We start from the raw sequence: 22010 nt of genomic DNA, 5'->3' as shown, positions 1-22010 counted from the left end.
TTGCTACAGTATCCTTGAGCATGTTAAAGGATCTGCTCCGATGACAGCAATGGCAATAACTAAGCAGTATAGTGTTTTTTTTTAGTGTTTTTTGGTTATTTTTTTAAATATGATTGCATCATATAATTTTTGTTTGTACTGTTTTTATGACAGTATTTTATGTCTTTTATGTGTCTTGCGTACAGTGTGAGTGACTTAGTACTAATCTAAGTATGACTTCCAAATGACACTAAAATGTCATTTCCAACGCTGGAAAGCAACTTGTTCAGAACCTGCATGAATCTTTTAAAGTTTAAAAAATCGATTGCATAACCTCCCCTCTCACAACGCCCAAATAACTTCAATCCTCTGTTATTGATTATGCTGTGCGCAAGGAATAGTCATCCTGATATTAATATCTGATCTGCATTTTTTTTTATCAGCAAAAGCTAAAGGAGGAGCGTGAAGCCAAGCGTGCCCAACTTGATGGAAGACATGACTACGTGCTGAGCATCGTGGCGTCATGCCTCGGACTAGAGAAGTCTGATGTGGAGGACGCCATCCTGGACGGGAACCAGGTCCAATTCCCACCTAATACCATCTGTATTATTTGAAGTTCTGTTGTGTTCAGTGTTTGTAAATAATCCAGGACTACTTTCATTATACAGTCCACTGTGTTGTCACAAATGTAAAACTGTGTTTTCCTTAGCTTGAACGCATGGAGCAGTTCTTTGTGGCTGAAGGGCTTCCACACCTCATGTTTTACTATCAGGAAGCTGGGCCGGCGGAAGGAGGTGCAGATATTTTTGTGTGTTTTTGTGTATGGGACTGTTTGCACCGATACAATGATGAATCAAGATTTAAATGACGATTTCTATGTTTCAGCATCATCATCATCATCTCTCCAGCTTCCGCATCCTCCTGGTCCCAGCACAAAGTGTAAAGTGTTTGTGACGGACGGGGGGGATGTCGCCCTGACTGGAGTGTGTGTCTTCTTCACCAGAGCCAACGCTTCAAAGGCAATCACTTCTGAAAGCATCCACAGAGTGAGTCTGTTTGGGGAATTGAATTATAAAGCAGGGGTGTCAAACCTATTTTATTGGGGGCCACATCGCGCTTCGGGCTGCCCTCGGAGTCAAATATACATTATGGATGTGCCCTCATGATATTACACTATTGCCCACGCATTTGATCATTATATTTTTACTTACAAATGAATGGATACATTGCCTTGAAATGACAAGTGAAGTATTTGCTTTTGAGAACAAAAAATGCGGCTGCACGGTGGTGGAGTGGTTAACACATAGGCTAATTAGCCACTCCATATTGTCCATAGGTATGAATGTGAGTGTGAATGGTTGTTTGTCTATATGTGCCCTGTGATTGGCTGGCCACCAGTCCAGGGTGTACCCCGCCTCTCACAGAAGACAGCTGGGATAGGCTCCAGCACCCCCACGGCCGTCGTGAGGATAAGAGGTAGAAAATGAATGAATGAACACAAAATGCTTGGAATAGAACGGCACACAGTACAGTTTTCATGTGAAAACGAAAGGACAAATACATTTAGATGGGAAAAGGTTGTCAATATTGACATTATTCCCAAGCGTCTGCGGGCCACATAAAAGGATGTGGTTGCCCACATCTGGCCCCCGGGTTTTGAGTTTGACACTCTTTTTTTGCAGCTTTTCAACTTTGATCAAATATTTCTTTCATATGCTCAGTAGTAGAATAATATGAATCATATGCATGTGAAATAAGGCACCTTTCCTATTCTCTGATGTGTTTTTACACGAGAAAGATGCAACCGCTTCCTTTTGATGTACTGTAAGAGAGAATAAATGATTTGAATGGTAGATAAACAGTGTGGTGATGATGCAACATTTCATCTCCTACAAACTATTTTTTATGAAGAATCGCTTCTATTTGTTTGATGCAGTCGGTGATAAACATCATCCCCAAATGCTGGTTACTCTGCCTGCCTGTGTCAATGTCATTGCTTTTCTACAATATACAATCAAGTTAGCATAATATCACATATAGCGCTCGGGATGATGCAAGACACCACTGCAAAGTACAATCAGCTATCATAAATATGTTGCTTTTTATTGTGTCAACTCTTGTGTTGCATTTATGAGACTGTGCATGTGTGCAGAACGCAAAGGCTGGTCAATGTTTGCCCTGTTGTTCTAAGATGAACCATTGGACGAATCATTGCAGTGTCCTGGCAGCCTTAGCCAATGAAATGCTTTGCTGGGAGAAATAAAATTGTTTTTTTTTTTATTCTAAACTTGTACCGGTACTTGTATATTTCCTACCTATCTTTTGAGTGTTAAGTTGCTGTGTGACGATTTTAGCATTCTTTGCAAGATGACACTGTGACTGTTCTATCGAGCAAGAACCTCTTGCAATTTCCAGTGGCAAGCTTGTCATGAGTTTTCTTGTAGCTCATGATTGGCTCTGGTCAAATAAACAGTTACCTGATCTTCACAGACGTCTGCGCGCCACAATATGCCATTTTATGCAGTGAACTTATGCCTTATGGCCCCGTGCAGCTGATGTACAAATCTATTTTCTCTTAAACATGGGGGTGTCTTATACACCGCATAATGCTGTCTCATATTTGTGCTCCGCAGTGCCATACCTCATGCATGTTATGTTTATTCCAGGATGTCAACTTCAATATGTTGGACACCTCAGAAGGAGGCCTTTTAAAGAGTGTGGAACAACTGCTCTCCGAGGTCTTCATCCCGACCCTAGCCAAGATGAACCATGGTTGGGGAGAGCTGGCTAGTCCTCAGGCCCAAGCAGTGAAACAGGACTTCATATCATCATTGGAACATTTTGTGTCTGTCCTGGCTGGTGCACAAGAAAGCCTGCGAGAGAAGGTGGGTTACATACACGATGTGTATGTATAAATGCAGTTCATGCATCGTCCACAATTCACCTTGAGAAACGGCGGTCTGGCCCGTGTTCAGGTTACTTTAAAGGAGTGCGACACATTTGACCTGGGGGTGCTGAAAGGCCCATCAGACTACATGGCTGCCGCCAATAACACAGAGACCATCGAAAAGATAGAAGCCTGCATGAAAGTCTGGATTAAGCAGATCGAACAGGTGATTATGATACCTTCATTTACAGTAAACATTTCATTTACAGTATGATACCTTCATTTACAGTAAATATCATTACATCTTCAGCTTCTTCAAATTCTACCCATTCAATAGCAATAAATACGTTTGTATATCTTTAAAACGACACAATGATGCATCAGGTCTTAGCTGAGAGTGACCAGCTCAGAAAAGAAGCTGAGGATCTCGGCCCACGAGCAGAGCTGGACCACTGGAAGAAACGCATGTCTCGCTTCAACTACCTTCTGGATCAGCTCAAGAGCCCTGATGTGAAGGCAGTGCTGGGTGTGCTTTTGATGGCTAAATCTAAAATTATCAAGGTGAGATATCATCAACAATGATATTTTAAAATGGCAAATTGCCATGTCATTTCTTTATAAGCTCCGCAATGGTTTGTTCCTTCTAGTTGTGGCGGGAACTGGACACCAAGATTACTGATTCAGCCAACGAGGCCAAGGACAACGTCAAGTATCTTTACAGCTTGGAGAAGTTTTGTGATCCTCTTTACAACAGTGACCCCGTAAGTATTTAGGAGTAACTTGACAGTTATGGAGATACATGGAGATATACGGTACTTCTTCTTGACAACAGGTATCCATGGTGGATGCCATCCCGGGTCTCATAAATGCCATCAGAATGATTCACAGAATCTCTCACTACTACAATACATCTGAAAAGATTACATCACTCTTTGTCAAGGTAAGTGGCAGAAAACTAAACTGGTCCACACGTCATGTTAAGGTACGCCGCAGCTCTAGTATACCGTAAAATACCATCCGGACCTTTGAACATTTTGTCTGTTACACTTGATAGGTAACCAACCAGATGATCACAGCCTGCAAAGCCTATATTACTAACAATGGAGCAAATTCCATTTGGGATCAACCACAACAAGTTGTAGAGGGAAAACTCCAAGCTGCCATTCGGCTGAACAAGGTAGTCAATGAAAGTAGCCTTGAGCAAAGTCTTGTACTTCCTGACGTCGCATATTACATCTTCCAGGAGTATCAGCAGTGTTTCCATAAGACCAAGGCCAAGCTGGAGCAAACGCCAACAGAAAGGCAGTTTGACTTCAGTGAGATGTACATTTTTGGGAAGTTTGACACCTTTCAGCGACGACTCCACAAGATCTTGGAAATGTTGGCCACCATTTCCACCTATTCGGTCCTGCAGGACTCAAAGTTGGAGGGACTCGAGACGGTGGCCACCAGGTTTCAAGTAAGTGGCGATTTGCCAGAGCTTGTATTCAAAGTTCATATTGGTCTCATGTCAATCAAGATCCGCTGGCAGCCCGTCTGGGTCATGTGAACGCAGTTTATGGGTGCTGCCAAATGTAGTTTTTACTCTCCAATTAAGCTTAGCTGATGTTTGCTCTCCGTCTCTACGACAACAACTGGATGTGACTTCATCCGCCTAATTATGGACAATCCAACATTTTTACGAACAATCTTTATTGTCAAGGTTATTGTTGCTTTTTTAATAAAATCTTTACACCTTTTCATTGATAAAATCTGATCTTTTTGTGCCTGTGCCGTCATGGATGAACAAGACAACAGAAATGCAAGCGAAATGGGAGGTAATGCCCAATTTACCGTATCTCACGGCTAATCCCAATTCTAAATGAATTCAGGATTAGGCCATCGAGAATCCCGTTGTGGTTGTGGTTGAGCAATAACATTGTTTTGGAGAGGTCTGATTGTTGTGTATTTTCTGTTTCTTTGTCAGGCGATCGTGTTGAACATGACGACTAAACATTACAGTTTCCTTGACCAGAGAAGAACCGACTTTGATGTGGACTATGAGGAATTCTGCAAAAGCACCTCTGAACTTCACGTATGTTAAATATGTATTCATTTCATGTATTTATTGAAATATGTATTTATTTAATGCTGACTGACTTGCTTTCTTGTGTTCTAAAGAAAAAAATCCTTGAGAGTTTGAAAGTAACTGTTTTTGTTTTTGCACATTCAGGAGCAGCTGAAGACTTTTATGGCTGGCACCTTTGCCAAAATTCCAAATACTGAACAAGCACTTGACGTGTTGAAGAAGTTTGAACAGTAAGCTGCGGTCTTTCAGTTCTTCTGCCTTCTTTTGTTGCCTGTAATTATCACACGAGACATGAATGTATATGTTCAAGGTTCTGATTCTTTGGACAGTCATCTTTCAAATCATCCATTATCGACATAAAAAGGGAAGCAAGCAAGTGTGCGAGATGATAGATTTATCTCATGTTTGGTGCTCTAGGAACACATATTATTATATTATTGTTATAAAATGATTAGAAGACAATTTGGCATAACATGAGACCTTTAAAAGACTCATGTATCCTGTTTTCTGTCAATAAACCAGATTGGGAATCCCCAACCTGGGAATTGAGGAAAAGTACCAGCTTGTTTTCCAAAACTTTGGCCGAGACATTGAAATGGTGTCCCGGCTTTACACGAAGCAGAAAGTTGATCCACCAATCGGCCGAGACTTGCCCCCAGTCTCCGGTCGGATCATGTGGGCTCGACAGCTGTACAGCAGGATCCAGGGCCCCATGGACCTCTTTCAAAAGGTTCACACGTCATCATTGTACTCAAAATGACCATTAACATGTTAAAAATAGTCCATCTTCCAATGACTGCATATTTGTACAGCATACTGGAGTTCTTTCCACACCGGATGCCAAGAAGATAATCAGGAATTACAACAGAGTAGCGACGGTTCTGCTTGAGTACGAGATACTTCACCATCACAGCTGGATGAAAAAGGTAAAGAGGAGAGAAAAGATGATGAAAGACAGGCAATAAGTTTCTTCCAAGTCTGACTTTCATTGTCCAATAAGAGATTTAAATATGATGATATTTCTTGTACAGACGGAACAGCACAGCCAAAAGTCTATCAGTGTGTGCTGTGGTTTGCTACTGTCAATCATAATACTTGGATATGGGAGTGGCCTGCGAGGCAGGATCGGAAGTGCACATCAACGCACACTATAAACCTTGCAATTCTACTTGCACTCCGTGTTCCCAACTTCCTGGTGGATCATGGGACCACGGCAACTCCAGTGCTTTTAGACCTAAAAATATTCAACTAATCAAATGCCAACTGCAATTTGAATATTTATGATAAGTAGTAGCTACAATTGCCGTCTTTATTTGAACTTTTATCATTTTTACTTGTTTCAATTTGCGGAAAGAAATGCAACAGTTAAAAGCATCATGCTTTGGTCATGCACTTCATAATGTACAGTACTCACTTGGACTGAAAAGTCTGTACGTCCAGTCCTGCATTAAAACTAGTGACCCCCCTACTCACCTCTGATATCCAGGTTGAGGACGCCAGGGCAGGCCTGCAGGCTTCTTTGCTGTTCCGATCGCCGGAGACGGGAGAGTTGTTTGTGAACTTTGACCCAGAGATTCTAACTCAAATCAGAGAGGCAAACTGCATGCGGCGGATCAATTTAGAGATCCCGCCCTTTGCTGCTTTGCTGCAGCGACAGCAGGACACCCTGAAGATGAACTACAACAAGCTGCAGGTGGCCAACGACACGCACTCGCTCACCACGAATAATAATTTCATCGAGAACGACATTTGACACATTCTGAGTGAATAAGACATTTTTGTATATTTTCCAGCTGATGTTGAGCGAGAACGCCAGAGTGCGAGCCAATATTCAGAGTGCCTTTGAGCAATTGGCCATGCCACATGTAGCTAAGGTAAGATGCTGGGAACCAGTCCAGGGTGCACCCCGCCCGACACAAACATTTATTATACCACCCTGGACCCTCAGAGCAATAAAGGGGTGTTTTTAAATAATATATAATAATAATTTTTAACGCAACTACAGTGTGAATCATTATTATTATTATCATTAACTTGACAGGTGGATGACGCAATACAGCCGGGGTTGACCTCCCTCAACTGGACATCAATGAACATAGACAAGTACCTGAGTAACATCGACAAAGCCTTAGGTAAGCAAAAGGGGGAACAAAACATCCTCCGGTGAGATCAATATCTCACTTGCTGAGACTCGAGTCATCCTGCAATTCAGCAGCGGCTCCATCTGATAACATTTACATTACGTTATCATCTCCAGCGTCTGCATTTTCATAGCGTGTGTTCCCTCATTCATAATTAATATACAGCCTCTATTCCACTCCACTACACATCCGTATTATATTACAGTCACTGTTTACAATTGATTGTTTATTTGCCTCCTCTTCCTCCGCTTTGCTTCGCCATGGTCTTCTCGGCCACGTCTGACTGCTTCCTCTCTCCTCCAGAGGATCTGGAGCTGTTGATGGACAGAGTGAACGACCTGGCAGAGTTCAGGATAGATGCAGTGTTGCAGGAGATGAGCACGTGCACATTATGCAGTCTCCCAGAAGACGAAGCAGTCAGCTGTGAGGACCTTGTGAGGACCACCAGGGTAAAGACATCCAGACTGTCCAATAAAGACTATTCACACATTCATTACTTCACACTGTACTTGTGTTCAAGCCCATTAATAGCAAAGTGTCTCATCAATGAAAGCATTTCTGGTTTGCGGATTCTAAGTCCATGATGCAATTTACATGAATGAGGAATTATAGCATTTCTACATTATAATAACTATGATTAATGTGTTTTTAAATGTGATCACTCAACAGTACAATGTTAAATGATTAATAGTACATGTAATCACTGGAGACTCGTCAATACGCGATGTATCACCTGCACCTGATTTATTGCAATTCATTTTTTATCTCGCTTCCGCAAGCTGTGTATTAAATAGAAAAGCAAACAATGGCTGAGTGACACTAATGAATACAGATGAATACTTGGTAGAGCTTTAAAGATCCAACAATACGCTGCAATCCTCTTGTGCGTGTGGTGTTTGTGTGCATAGGATTTGTGTATCAAACAAGCCCAGAGTCTGCACACCAAGAGCTTGCAGGTGGAGGAAGCAGCTAATGACCTGATCAACATGCTGCTGGAGTTTGACAACAGTCAACGAGACGAGGCTGAGAAGCCGGAAGAAGAAAGCTGCTGTCAAAGCAACACGGAACAACACGTTGACAGCGAAGGTATCGCTGCTTCGTTCTGTCTCTTCATAAATTATGCAATATAAAACAATACGACACAATAACTAATAGGGTTAGGGTCAGGGTTCTTGTTGCATTGTACCCTATCTCTGCTACTATCGCTTTTGTAAGTCCACTGCCAGGAAGTGATGACTTTATTTTCATATTAAACACATCATTGCATAATAAGTTGGGGTCATTGGTTGGTTACTGGTTCACACAGCACACATGCAGAACTGGTCGATTTATGTAACAATGGATGTTTGGATGGTAGTTTGATGGTTGAAGGCCAGTTCATGTTCACTAGAACTACAGCAGGTTCATGAAGGTGTTCTCCTTTTACCTCAGGGGATAACGATGGTCTCTCAGACACACGGCTCCTGTCCAGAAACACCTTGCTCCCTCCTGCTAGCGTTGGTCCGTCTTCTCCCTCGGTGAGGAGGAAGAGGAGGAAGGACCTGATGGAAGTAATGGAGGAAGAAGCACAGGAGCTGCTGACATATTTCAACCACCGCAATGTAGATGCTTTGCTCAGAGTGACACGGAACACCTTGGAGATGATGCGCAAGCGCATCCAAATCTCCCCGCTTGCACATTTCCCGGGTAGGCTCGTATTACCAGTTGCTACTTTGCCGCACCTCCCACATTATCACCACCACTCTTCTGTTGTCCTTCAGGTGAAAATGACTCCCCCAGACGTGGGAGAAGCGACCATGGCCAGCAGGCCATTTTCAGAGTCAATGTGGCCCTCTCCATTCCAAACATCGTAGTCATTCCGAGTCTGGAGGATATTCAGCAGGCACTGAACCGGGCGGTGGACTCCGTGATCAGCGTCTGCAAGGGCGTTGGTCAATGGAGCGAGGAAAGGATCCCAAAGGTGTGATTGTAGATAGTTCATAAGGCCTTGAACACTAAAGTTGTATCCAATCATACAGCGGTGAAGGTCACACAAAATGTGGTCTTGATGGCCAATGTTCTCACAACTGGCAATGTAAAAAGTGTAGAAGACCTGATAAAACAAGAACTACATCAGTTCTGTACAGTACAGTGAATTAATACTGCACACTGACTTCATTGCTATGGTATCCACCCTTCAGAACATGTATTTATGCTTGAAAATTTTTGACAATTTACTTAAACATGCATACTTTTGGACTAATAACAGGCCATATTCTACCACAAAACGACTTTATGAATGAATGTTTTGAAAAGCCATCATAGCCGCAACATTTGAAGGGTCGTGTAGTGAGGAACTCACTTTTGTCAGATTCTGTATTTGTTTTTCTCTTTTGCAGAGAAAAATGAATGCAAGGCGAATAGCAGCATTAAAACCAGACACGTCTGAAAGTGAGTCAGAAGATGGAACAACAACATACAGAAGCTTGGCCGGTACTGCACAACAACTCCAACTATTATTTCATTGTGACATGAGTCCCGGTGTCTAGACAAATACAAATGGCTAATCTGTACTTCATGTTCAGTCGCTTCTTCATTCGTCAGCCTGAACTGACCACAGCGTTTCATGCCATACCTTCTAGATGGCAGCACCTCTGAGGTTTCAGCATATGCAAGTCAAGCTGTTCCCATCCAAGCCAGGAACTACTACAAGAATGTTTCTGAGAACAAGGAGATTGTCAAACTGGTTTCCGTTCTCAGCACATCCATTCTCTCCACCAGAAAGGTATCCTTGGTTACATATCAAAGAATTTATATCATTTTTTTTAAATTTATGATTGACGTCTTTGCATGGTGGTGCAGGAAGTGATGCAAGCTCTGGACCGTTTCAGTAATTACCATCACATTTGGAGAAAGGACCGCAGTGACACGATGCAAAAGTATGATTTCCAGTACTGCGTTCTAGTACTCAATGGCAGGTGAACTGCGTTTTAGCAACAGTGTCTTAGGGATCCGTTTTTTTTTCCTAGGTTCGTCCACGGTAGTCCGTTGCTGTCAGAGTTTGAGAGCCAGATTCTCTACTATCGAGACCTACAGCTGGAAATAAACTCAGGGCCGGAGTGCATTGCTGTTGGATCCTTGGCTCTATTTACAGGTTAGAGACGAAGAAGATGAATACTTCACGCTTTTATACTGAGTAGTTTCAACCGTTTTATGCTTTTTTTTGGTACCAGAGGATCTGAAGATGTCTCTCACAGCTGAAACCAAAAACTGGATGGTGGACTACGGGCTGTACTGTAACAGGAAATATCGTTCCGAGATGGAGCAGATCTTCGCCTTTGTGGATGAAGTTGGAAAGAAACTCAACCGCCAGATTAAAGACCTTGACGACATTCGCATCGCCATGGCAGCATTCAAGGAGATCAGAGAGAACCAAATAGCCATTGACTTCCAGGTTGGCCCCATTGAGGTAAGGAGACAAGTGGACTGCAGTCAACTATCCACAGACATGTCAATGAGATGTGGGATGTCGGAGTGTTTCACATGAAGTTTGCATGTATGTTATTTAGATGAGAGAATGGAGGGAAGGAAGATAAGACTTTCAACTTTAATTCACTTCTATTTTGGGGCACCTTAACATTACAAGCGATAAGAAGGAAAACGACATAGTTTTGCTTTTTGTCACAATTTCCTCTGTCTCTGCACAACGGTTCCCACAAAGCTGGAAGCAAAAAATTGTCTACATAATGAAGACTGATTGTTTAAAAGGTTGACATTTATCCATGTAATGGATATAAATGTAAGTTTGCCCAATATTTTTCAGATGGAACTACTTTTCCGTTTTTGAAATTCCTCTTTTCTCTGCCCTACAGGAGTCCTATGCCATGCTCCACAAGTATGAGCTCTCAGTGGCCAAAGAAGAAGCTGACAAGGTCGACACGGTGCGCTACATGTGGGAGAAGCTCTTGTCCCGGAGCAACGAGGTGCAGAACGAACTGATTGCCCTGCAGCCCAAGTTCAGAGGAGAACTACTCACCAACATGCAGGTCTTCATGGAAGACTGTCAACAGTTTTACATGGACTACGATAAGGTGAATGGGGAAGGATCCATGCAAATACAAGTGGATATTGTTATGTATACTAAAATGGAGGGATGCACAATGTTTATTTTTCAAACCAATAGCTAATAGCTTTCTGACAACAATACACCCCATTCCAAAAACATGCTAGCTTCATTGGCGACTCCAAATTGTCCATAGGTATGAATGTGAGTGGGAATGGTTGTTTGTCAATATGTGCCCCCTCCAGGGTGCACCCCGCCTCTCACCCAAATGTATGCACCCAAATGTGCCACATAACCAAATAGAATGGTTGCATTTCTTTGTCAATGTAGGGAGTGACACTGTCTGTGAGCGCGCATCATTTTGCAGTGTTTACATTGCCGTCCAAACGCTTCAGTAAGGGTTGACTGTAGGGACGGAGAATATATTAACACTCAGCGTGTACTTTCTCCCCCCCCCTCCAGGATGGTCCAATGGTCGTGGGGTTAGCTCCTCAGGATGCCAGCGATAGACTTATCATGTACCAGGTAAGATGGATTCCATTTACCATGAAGAAATACAGAAAACCGTCAATGACCGCTAACGAATAACTTATTTCCCCCCGCTTCAGAATCGTTTCGATAACCTTTTCAGAAAGTACATCACCTACACAGGTGGCGAAGAGCTGTTTGGACTTCCTGTTACCCAGCATCCGCAGCTCTTAGAAATTAGGAAGCAGCTGTCTCTACTGCAGAAGCTGTACGGCCTCTACAACAACGTTATTGAAACTGTCAACGGGTACAATGACATCCTGTGGGCTGACTTGCACATTGAGAAAATCAATAATGATCTGCTGGACTTTCAAACAAGGTGAGATAAGTCATTTACTGTACCATAGTCATTGGCGTGATCAACGTGATGACTTATAATAACCTTGTAAACACCACGGACACGCCTTAATGGGATGCAATGTCAAGAAGGAATTCAATTTGAGGCGTTTGTGTACAAAATGTGCTGTTTGAGGCTCCGTGTGTCAGTGACAATACACACCCTGCAAACAGTCATATTAATGTTTGTTTTGATTTTCATCTGCAGATGTCGCAAGCTCCCTCGAGCTCTCAAGGAGTGGGAAGCTTTCCTGGAGCTGAAGAAAATCATTGATGAATTCAATGAGTGCTGTCCCCTTTTGGAGCTCATGGCTAACAAAGCCATGATGATGCGCCACTGGAAGAGAATGACAGAGGTCAGTGGAAAAGTGTCATGTCATCACCATTAGACTTGCTAATGTTGACCATCTGGGTGGTTTCTGTCTGGTTCCTGGCTGGTCATGCGAGCAGGTGACAGGACATACCTTTGAGGTTGAGACCGATACCTTCAAACTGCGAAGCATCATGGAGGCTCCTCTTCTCAAGTACAGAGAGGAGATCGAGGTAAGGCTTGACTAGCCTCATCCAAAGTCGATGAATTCATAGAAAAAAGGGAAGCCGCTGCCTCCCGGGAAGGTGAGTGTATGCTTGGGATTCCCTCCACTTCCTCCTTATTTCCACAGGCCAAAGACACTCACCGTATGTTAGGTTAATTCAGTACAGCCTCAGGGATGTAAATGTCATTGTGAATGGTCGTCTGTCTCTACGTGTCAGCCCCTTCAATGATGGCAAAGTCATCTGGGAAAAGTCCCAACCTCCACCTCCACGCAACAATAAATGCTACTTGAGGTATATGTACATGTAAACCATGGGAGAAAACCATAGCTAATGCATTTATTTAAAGTTATCGATGTGGTTACCTCGTCTTACAGACAGAATTCTTTATTAATCTCTTTGGGATTCCTCAGGGAAATCAGCATAAGTAGCTATTAATTTAGTATTTATTAATATTGTCATATTAAGTAGTGCATTTTGTATATTGTTTTTGTTATGTACATTTAATAAAGATATTTAGTACCATTTACTGCAGTAGGATGAATAGATCACATTTTGAAAGACAAAGTAAAACGTACTAAGTCGTTCATATGGTGACGTCAGAAGCACTTCTGAGCGCCCTCAATCGGAACGCAGGACACAATGGGATGGTCCTCCAATCAGGACTCTACATTTAGCCAGCTACACATACTGAGAGGAGGTGGAGGGATGACATCTTTCCTCCAGCTGGACACATATGAGTATACACTCCCTCTACTTGTAGCAGTAGTAAGTACAATGACAGACGCATACAACAGAGCACCGATAGGTCGTTCGAGTAGACCACAAGGACACAGAACACAATGCACTTTCATACACTGTTGCAAAAACATGCAATAATGCACTTTAAAAAAATCATTGAAATGTACCAAGGTAACACAAAATTGGAAAAATGAATCTGACATTACTGTATGATTTCATAGACGTGTTGGGTCGTCCATTGCAGGATATTTGCATCAGTGCGGTGAAAGAGCGGGATATTGAGCAGAAGCTCAAGCAAGTAATTGCGGAGTGGGACAACAAGACTTTTACATTCGCCAACTTTAAGACCCGTGGGGAGCTCTTATTGAGAGGAGACAGCACGTCAGAGATCATTTCCAGCATGGAGGACAGTCTCATGATTTTGGGATCTCTTATGAGTAACAGGTACGTCATGATTGACGGCTGTTAGAACGCCAAGTACGTCCAAAATCTCAGAAGCTGAAGACTGTGTTTTGCTTCCCAAAAATGATGAGTGCTTTCACTGTCCATTTTGTTGTACTCTACATAACCAGTATGGTTTCCCTCGCCCAGGTACAACACCCCATTTAAAGCCCAGATTCAGAAATGGGTTCTGAATCTATCCAACACCACTGATATCATAGAAAACTGGATGACCGTGCAGAACCTTTGGATCTACCTGGAGGCAGTATTTGTGGGGGGAGACATAGCTAAACAGCTACCCAAGGTAGCACGTTCGATACTCACATTCCAACAATAAACCTTGAACCTGCATGTAGAACTCCAATATGCTCGCAATGACAAGCATATTAGAAGTCCCATAATTGAAAGTCACATTGAATCCACACGGTATGAAAAACCTTCTTTTCATTGAACGATGATTAAAATGATTTCTTCAACGTTTAGGAAGCAAAGCGTTTCTCCAACATTGACAAATCCTGGGTGAAGATCATGACACGAGCCCATGATATGCCCAACGTGATCCAGTCATGTGTTGGCGATGAGACAATGGGGCAATTGCTTCCTCACCTTCTTGAGCAACTGGAGATCTGCCAGAAATCTTTAACCGGGTAAGAACAACATTCACAACTTTCAAACAATATCGGGATATTAAATATGCACATGTTTATATTGTATGATTCATTTGTGCTGACAGCTATTTGGAGAAGAAGCGTCTGCTGTTTCCTCGATTTTTCTTTGTTTCTGACCCTGCCCTGCTGGAGATCTTGGGCCAGGCATCGGACTCCCACACCATACAAGCCCACCTTCTCAATGTCTTTGACAACATTAAATCCGTCCAATTCCATGACAAGGTACAATTTGGTAGCGCTCCTCGAAATATAACGTTGACCCGAATTTAAGATGATGTTTTTTTTCCCTAAACAAAAGACTGAAAAAGATGAGTGGTCTTACATTCAGGGTCTACAGATTTAGACGTGGAAATCAACAGGCGGTGCCAAACAGTTTCTGCCCTAACGAGTCAGAGCTTTTCCTCCTATCACCCACACACACCCGTGACTGGGCAAGTCATGAGGCAAGCTAAGAGGTCACTTTAAGATAATGGCGATCAATAAATCAGTATCATCAAATTGGTTAATATGGTCTTCTTTTTGCCTAAAAAACATTGGTTCCAAAAAGCAGTGATCGTCTTATATTCAGGATTGTCTTATATTCAGGTCAATACGGTGGTTAGTTTGACTGATGTCACCTAGTACACCCTTGAACAAGAAATGTCAAGGGAATGACCCGATTACAAAGAATTCATCAATCAAACGCCTGCAGATGTACGACCGCATCCTGGCCGTGTCATCCCGGGAGGGTGAAAAAATGGAGTTGGATCACCCAGTCACAGCAGAAGGGAATGTTGAGGTTTGGCTCAACGCCCTGCTGAAGGAATCCCAGAGGTCTTTGCACATGATCATCCGAATGGCTGTCCTGGCCATCCAGGATTCTGGCTTCCAGCTTATTGACTTTGTCAACTCCTTTCCTGCTCAGGTAGGTTGAACCAAAACGTATATTTGAATGCATTCATTCTTGTCATTTTTATTCTAATATATTATATGATTGCAAAAAAACCTGAAGATGTTATATATCTCTGAAGACTTATGATCAACTCTTAGACAAGAAATAGAGCCTACCTTCTACAAAACTTTAGAGCAAGACATTGTTGGATAAATGATGAAACATCTAACTAACCAACGAAGCAAAACATTAACACTTCACATCACTGCAGATCCTGAATTATAGATGAGCAGAATATTTGAAAAGGAGAATACAGAAGTTAAAAGTAAATTGCTTGTTATTATATTCCTGTAAACAAAGTCTCAATTCATGCATCATCAACACCAACAGCCATCAAATATGGTACCTACACATGCATAAATGAATGTAACATTTTCATGGCCATATCACCTCACTCATGAACCAGATGTGGAAAAAAAATACTGTGTGTCCGTATTTTTGTAGTTCTTTAATTACTGTTTGTGTGACCAGATGGTTTAAATGTCAATTTCGGTGTTAAAAATAATTTCAGTCTTCATCCATTCCATTCAGCTACTAATAAAATAGTAAAAACAAAAAAAAAAACTGAACTTGACCATCACATGTTGGCGTTTCATTTAGGTGGGCCTGCTGGGTATCCAGATGATATGGACCAGGGACTCCGAGGAGGCCCTGTCTAATGCCCGACATGATCGTCGAATTATGGCAAAAACCAACCAAATCTTCTTAGACCTGCTCAACACTCTGATTGACATGACCACGAGGGACCTGAGTGCTGTGGAACGAACCAAATATGAAACTCTCATCACTATCCATGTACACCAGAGGGACATATTTGATGACCTGGTGAGTAGGAAATTGGAAAATGTAAGCAGGACACAATATAATCCCATTTTAGCCGGGGATTATATCCAATAAGAGTCTTTGGTGTTTATGTTCAAACACGCTCTGTACAAAGGTGACGGCTGTCAGTGTACTGTACAGTGTACTACAAAGAGTATCTTATAAAAACTCATTCTTTTTAGATGTAATGAAAAGCTGCCTAATGGGCACATTAATTACTGAGTTTAACAGGAAGTGCATTATGTACTTTACTCATTTTTTACTTCTTTTCTCATCCTTGTTAGTTCTCTTCAGTTCGGTCTTCTTTGACTGTTGTTTTTCCCGACTCATCCTAATAATCATCCCTCGACTGCTGCCGCTGTTCACTGTAATCCATTAAGTCATTTTAATTATCTCCTTGTTTTTCACCCTCTCTTTGCCGTCTCCTTAAAGTCATTTTGGCTTCTAACCTCCTCTCTTTCATCTCACCTTCATCCCATTTTGTCAATGTTAGTATCATGTCCACCAATACCTAGCCTCGGTACCAAAACCTAAGCGACCCTTCCGACCCGCGTTTTTCACCTCTCCCTTCCCGTTTCTCACCATCCTTACTCCGTCGTCCTCTGCCACTGTCGTCATCCAGTGCCGACTGCACGTCAAAAGCCCTGGAGACTTTGAGTGGTTGAAGCAATGTCGTTTCTACTTCAACGAGGACACGGACAAAATGATCATCAGCATCACAGACGTGGGCTTCGTCTACCAGAATGAATTTTTGGGCTGCACCGAACGGCTTGTCATCACACCATTGACTGACAGGTGAAGTCACATTTGAAATGTCAATTTTCAAAAAATATACAGTATCACTTGATTTGATCAGCCAGTTATGAATTCCATCATTTTGATCCAAAGTGGGATTCAAAATAAAATTAATCATCATCATAGCCCAATTTGTATGAAAAGTGTCCACACAGTTAAAGCATCGAATGTTTATGGCATTAAAAAAGCAGGCCACCATTTGTGTAACACAAGGTTCAGGTCAATCTGGAGATAGATGCAAATCAGAAAATGGGACTTCATGTCTATCACCAAGCAGCCCGTCACACCTTGATGTGACCGTACCTCATTTACGGCGCGGTCAGGCAGTGTGCGTGACAGGGATTCATGCCCTGCCAGGCATCCACACAGGAGGAAAATCCAAAAGATGAGGAACGAGCAGACGAGCGGACGGCAATGAGAAGTGACACAGGCAGGGAGGGAGCTACTTGTAGCAGCTGGCCTCTTGCCCTCGGATGCCAAAAGAGATTTTATTTCCTCAGACTTCTTTCTGTGCTAGAAAAATTGGATTTGTTGTCATCATTTTCTCCACTCTGTACTACTATCTGTCCTTCACCCCCCTCACTCAGTGCCTGAGGTTGAAAAACAGAAAACTCAGAAGTGGGAAAACAGAAAGGACAGTGATGGGTTTTTCCCCCAGATTTGTTCTAAAGGACGTACAAATGAGTTGTGTAATCTGAGAGACTAGTCTTGCAGTAAAAACCTAGATTTCCCCAAAGAGACCAAGGTTAGTCTGTTCTGTGATGATGCTAACCGCTAATTTTCCATTCGACATGACATCACATGGACGGAATGGAATGTTCTATTCAAGAAAGCAAAATTGCAATTGTTAATATATGGTTTCTGTGTCTTCATCTCCATGCCAGGTGCTACATCACCCTTGCCCAGGCTCTCTGTATGAGTATGGGTGGGGCCCCTGCAGGTCCTGCAGGAACAGGTAAGACAGGGTGAATATGAGTATATGTACCTGTGATGTGACCAAAGTCTCTCTCTCCCAAAGTCAGCTGGTTGATGGAATTAATAGAAGAACAATGACCTCAGTTGTGCAGATCTTATGGATCATATCTGATATGATAATACAAATTCATGATTTTGATGTTCTTTGGTTTTAGGTAAAACAGAGACCACTAAAGACATGGGTCGCTGTCTAGGAAAGTACGTGGTGGTCTTTAACTGTTCTGACCAGATGGACTTCAGAGGTCTGGGAAGAATATTCAAGGGTAAGAGTCAATGGAATTAGGGGTGTGTTTGCTAGCACGGTGGACCCTCAAAATCCACGCAAACGCAAACTAGTGCATGGGCGCCATAGGCAACCGATGATGTTAACTTGTCTCCCCAATTCATTTCAACGTAACCCATGAATGGCTTTTGTCTGCCTTGCAGGTCTGGCTCAGTCTGGTTCGTGGGGCTGCTTTGACGAATTCAACCGCATTGACCTTCCCGTCCTGTCAGTGGCAGCACAGCAGATTTCAATCGTGCTCACCTGTAAGAAAGAACGACGGAAAAATTTTGTCTTTACTGATGGAGAAAACGTGGAGATGAATCCGGAATTTGGCATCTTTCTAACAATGGTCAGTGTCCACGTTTACTTTTATGTTAATAACACCCGATAGACCTGCTATACATGGGGTCCCTTTTAGATGGGAAAAACTGTATACCAGCACAAGTCCAAATTTTCCATCGATATTTCCATTATTGTTGTTGACTTGAATGTTGTATGAAAATAAGAGTAGTTGCTGTGACTTGAACTTATGTACAGTACCTTTTTCTTACCCGTATCATCAGAATCCGGGCTATGCAGGACGACAAGAACTTCCAGAGAACTTGAAGATCAACTTTCGCTCCGTGGCGATGATGGTTCCTGACCGTCAAATCATCATCAGAGTCAAGCTAGCCAGCTGTGGCTTCATAGACAACATGGAGCTGGCTCGCAAGTTCTTCACTCTCTACAAGCTCTGTGAAGAGCAACTTTCCAAGCAGGTAAACGCCCGAGAGGCCTGGGATGGGAAATCTCCTGCAATTAGATTTGGCCTTTGACATGTTTCATGATATTACACAAGGGCTAAGATTTCAAGAGCGGCTGTGAATAATGAAGACTGATTGCTAATGAGCTCCACACCTTTAACCTTACATTGCAATTATAAGGTGCTAATTATTTTCATGGAGGCGTGGCTAGAATGTCTGCCTCGCAGCAAAGTGGCTCTGAGATTGAATCACGTCTTGGGCCTTTCTCAGCGGTCATGTAGCAATCTCGCCCAGAGATGTTGATATGAGTGTGAATGGTTGTTGGTCTTGGGATTGACTGGCAACCGGTCCAGGTCCAAGTAACCTGAAAGAGGTCTCAGTTCACCGGTGACTCTGAACAGGATGAACAGCAGATGTAATGGGACACACACCCTCCAAAAAGTTCAACTTTTGTCTTCTGAGCTCATAGAGTATTTTCCCAAAGTCTTGGGGATCATCAAGATGTTTTCTGGCAAAATCGGGACAATCCTTATTAGTCTTTTATTTCAACTGTGGTTTTCGTTTTGGAGCTCTACCACGGAGGCTGTTTTGGCCAAGTGTCTTTTTTGGTGGAGTCATGTACACTGTCCCTAACTGAGGCAAGTGAGGCCTGCAGGTCTTTGGATGTAGTTGTGGGGTCCTATGTAAGCTCTTGGATGAGTCGTTGCAGCAGTCTTGGCGCCCCCCTGGGAAGGTTCACCAACTTTCAGTGTGGATAATGGCTCTCACTGTGGTGTGCTGGAGTCCCAAAGCTTTAAGATGGCTTTATAACCTTTTCCAGAATTATAGATTGCAGTTAATCTCAGCTATTAGTTATTTGCCCTTTTCACACAGGGGATAAAAAGTTTCATTTAAAAAGTTTTGATGATCTAAAACACAAATACTTTTTCACACCACTGTGTCAATCAGGCCTTTCTTGGTATCTACTACTGCAGTAATTTCAAGCTTATTTCAGCCAGTATTTCCTTGTTTTATGAAGAATACCTTTGGATCGACTAAATTAAATGACTTTATTTCTGTTTTGTGGTTTACATAGGATTATGGAAAGCAGATAACCTGCTTATTGAAACCATTTTCTCGTATTTGTTATCCAATCTCATGGGAAGAACAAGGCATAGAAGAGTAAGAAAGTACTGTAGGGTGTAAGGAACTGTTAAATTGACCTTCTTGACTTATCCAGGTTCACTATGACTTTGGTTTACGGAACATCCTGTCAGTGCTGCGAACCCTGGGAGCTGCCAAACGAGCCAACCCCAGCGACACCGAGTCCACCATCGTCATGAGGGTTCTGAGAGACATGAACCTCTCGAAACTGGTGAGTCTCAGATACAAAACAGATTCATCCTCCTTGTGTGTCTCTTCAACCGAGCTGTACTTTGATAGATCGATGAAGATGAGCCACTCTTCTTGAGCTTGATAGAAGACCTCTTCCCAGGCATCCACCTTGATAAAGCAGGCTACCCTGAACTCGAGGCCGCCATTGACAAACAGGTTTGAACCAGTTGAAATCAAGAATCTTTTGTGTTTTCATTCACTGTCAAAATGCTCATGACACCAAAAACATGTCGGAAAAAAGCAAAAAGAAAATAAGTCACTGAATAAAACATATTTGTCATCTGACGGTAAACTATAAGGTATGAGCGAATTGAAGTTGTCACTATCAAACGCCCCCCAGAGAGTTTTCTGAACCGCCACCATGTTGACTGTAGCGCCATGCTGAGAATATTTTCCAACAACCAGACTCTTCAAAACAGCCATGAAACTAAGAAAAGGAAATAATGGCAACAATAACACAATAACAGCACTGACTGATGTTGTGTAGTGGTGTGTATCCAAACATTAATTTTCCAACATTTACAGAATAAGCACTGTTGGCTGGCACTTTGTCAGTTTCACAAGCTGGAGCTGCCTCTGCAGTTAATGAGTGTCTGATACGCATAAACATAACATGGTAATGGTAATGGTTTAATTTCATTTGAACATGCATCAGATTACAATTGAGTGCATCCCATAATCAGTTCCCAGTTCCACATGTCCAAAAGGAGTAGGAAGAAGCAAAGCTTATTAAATCCTACCCCTCCATCTGGTACTTTTACAAGATTAAGATATACCTTTATTCGTCCCTCAGTGGGGACATTTGTAAAATCAGTTTACAATCAGTAACTGTTACATTTGTTCACTTCCTGCTTTCCTAATATAGTTTAATTTATTATTATTATTATTTTTTTTTAATTTTTTAATTTTTTGTCACGTACCGAAGTACGAGGTGATCTAGGAAAGATAGTAGAACAGGGGTGTCCAAAGTGTGGACTGGGGGCCCATTAGCAACCCACAGTTGTTTTTTCATGGCCAGCAGCACATTTTAAAAATATAATTTCACATGCGCTAATTTCATATGAATAACATCATAATGAGAAAAAAAGAAAAAAGGGAACAATTATTGTAATTTTGAGCAGTTATTTTATTTTAGAGGCACCCTCTTCCCTTTATCTGAGGTACAGTGTGAAAACAACTGTCCTGGAAATGTGGCACACACGGCGAACGCCGTCTTTTGCAAATGTGAATAGGTTTACTCCTTCTATTAAGTGTTCCATCAAAATCATACAACAAGCGGGCGTAGTACGCAAAAATTCTACAACAACAACAACAAAATGCACCACAGCAACGTATTCCATGGGCAGTTCCAAGAGGGATAGACTAGTTTCAGTGACAAAGATGTAAAAAAGGATGAATATGTCAACATTTGAGCACAGGACATGTTTTGTAAAAAGGTATTGTTTCAGAAGAGTTAATATGGAGGAGAAATGCCATAAATGACTGCGCTCCTGTGTGTTTTAATCGTATACAGTAGAGCCCCAGTTTTTGCAGGAGTTCCATTCCACGCCAACCAGAGAATGGCGAAAATACATGAGTAATTGATGCACCCATCAAAATGTCTATTTTTAACACAGAGCTCGCAGCTTCCTCTCCAAACCCTCCTGCTCGCTTGACGTTGACAGTCTCCTCTGATTTGAAACAACATTTTCAATTAAAACGGCTGTTGTAATTATTAGATTAGATTCAGGTCCGGAACCG

General features: G+C 42.2%; 1 protein-coding gene across 2 annotated transcripts in view; it reads left to right on the top strand.

Annotated features, from left to right (window-relative positions):
- dnah5 (dynein, axonemal, heavy chain 5) overlaps positions 1-22010 on the top strand; it is a 63673-nt gene continuing 41663 nt past the window's right edge. The window contains exons 1-46 of one of the 2 annotated variants that reach the window (XM_058052762.1): positions 1-186; positions 423-557; positions 689-773; positions 865-1025; positions 2646-2864; positions 2955-3092; positions 3251-3427; positions 3514-3627; positions 3699-3806; positions 3921-4043; positions 4110-4325; positions 4657-4683; positions 4833-4940; positions 5079-5164; positions 5457-5664; positions 5747-5860; positions 6421-6627; positions 6728-6808; positions 6976-7066; positions 7379-7524; positions 7984-8161; positions 8507-8761; positions 8836-9035; positions 9454-9547; positions 9697-9839; positions 9917-9993; positions 10084-10208; positions 10288-10523; positions 10927-11145; positions 11580-11642; positions 11726-11964; positions 12190-12337; positions 12432-12524; positions 13501-13700; positions 13848-14001; positions 14181-14344; positions 14431-14587; positions 15057-15269; positions 15897-16121; positions 16741-16913; positions 17798-17868; positions 18044-18151; positions 18315-18502; positions 18717-18911; positions 20116-20250; positions 20319-20426. In XM_058052762.1, the coding sequence (XP_057908745.1) occupies positions 160-186; positions 423-557; positions 689-773; positions 865-1025; positions 2646-2864; positions 2955-3092; positions 3251-3427; positions 3514-3627; positions 3699-3806; positions 3921-4043; positions 4110-4325; positions 4657-4683; positions 4833-4940; positions 5079-5164; positions 5457-5664; positions 5747-5860; positions 6421-6627; positions 6728-6808; positions 6976-7066; positions 7379-7524; positions 7984-8161; positions 8507-8761; positions 8836-9035; positions 9454-9547; positions 9697-9839; positions 9917-9993; positions 10084-10208; positions 10288-10523; positions 10927-11145; positions 11580-11642; positions 11726-11964; positions 12190-12337; positions 12432-12524; positions 13501-13700; positions 13848-14001; positions 14181-14344; positions 14431-14587; positions 15057-15269; positions 15897-16121; positions 16741-16913; positions 17798-17868; positions 18044-18151; positions 18315-18502; positions 18717-18911; positions 20116-20250; positions 20319-20426 (6732 nt within the window). In that variant the 5' untranslated portion in view covers positions 1-159. The remainder of the gene's footprint in view (positions 187-422; positions 558-688; positions 774-864; positions 1026-2645; positions 2865-2954; positions 3093-3250; positions 3428-3513; positions 3628-3698; positions 3807-3920; positions 4044-4109; positions 4326-4656; positions 4684-4832; positions 4941-5078; positions 5165-5456; positions 5665-5746; positions 5861-6420; positions 6628-6727; positions 6809-6975; positions 7067-7378; positions 7525-7983; positions 8162-8506; positions 8762-8835; positions 9036-9453; positions 9548-9696; positions 9840-9916; positions 9994-10083; positions 10209-10287; positions 10524-10926; positions 11146-11579; positions 11643-11725; positions 11965-12189; positions 12338-12431; positions 12525-13500; positions 13701-13847; positions 14002-14180; positions 14345-14430; positions 14588-15056; positions 15270-15896; positions 16122-16740; positions 16914-17797; positions 17869-18043; positions 18152-18314; positions 18503-18716; positions 18912-20115; positions 20251-20318; positions 20427-22010) is intronic. The other variant, XM_058052763.1, reaches the window with a different exon arrangement.

This window comes from Doryrhamphus excisus, chromosome 17 (assembly GCF_030265055.1).
Source record: "Doryrhamphus excisus isolate RoL2022-K1 chromosome 17, RoL_Dexc_1.0, whole genome shotgun sequence".
NCBI lineage: Eukaryota > Metazoa > Chordata > Actinopteri > Syngnathiformes > Syngnathidae > Doryrhamphus > Doryrhamphus excisus.
Note: the sequence above shows the minus strand (reverse complement) of the source record. Positions and strands in the feature narration are given on the sequence as shown.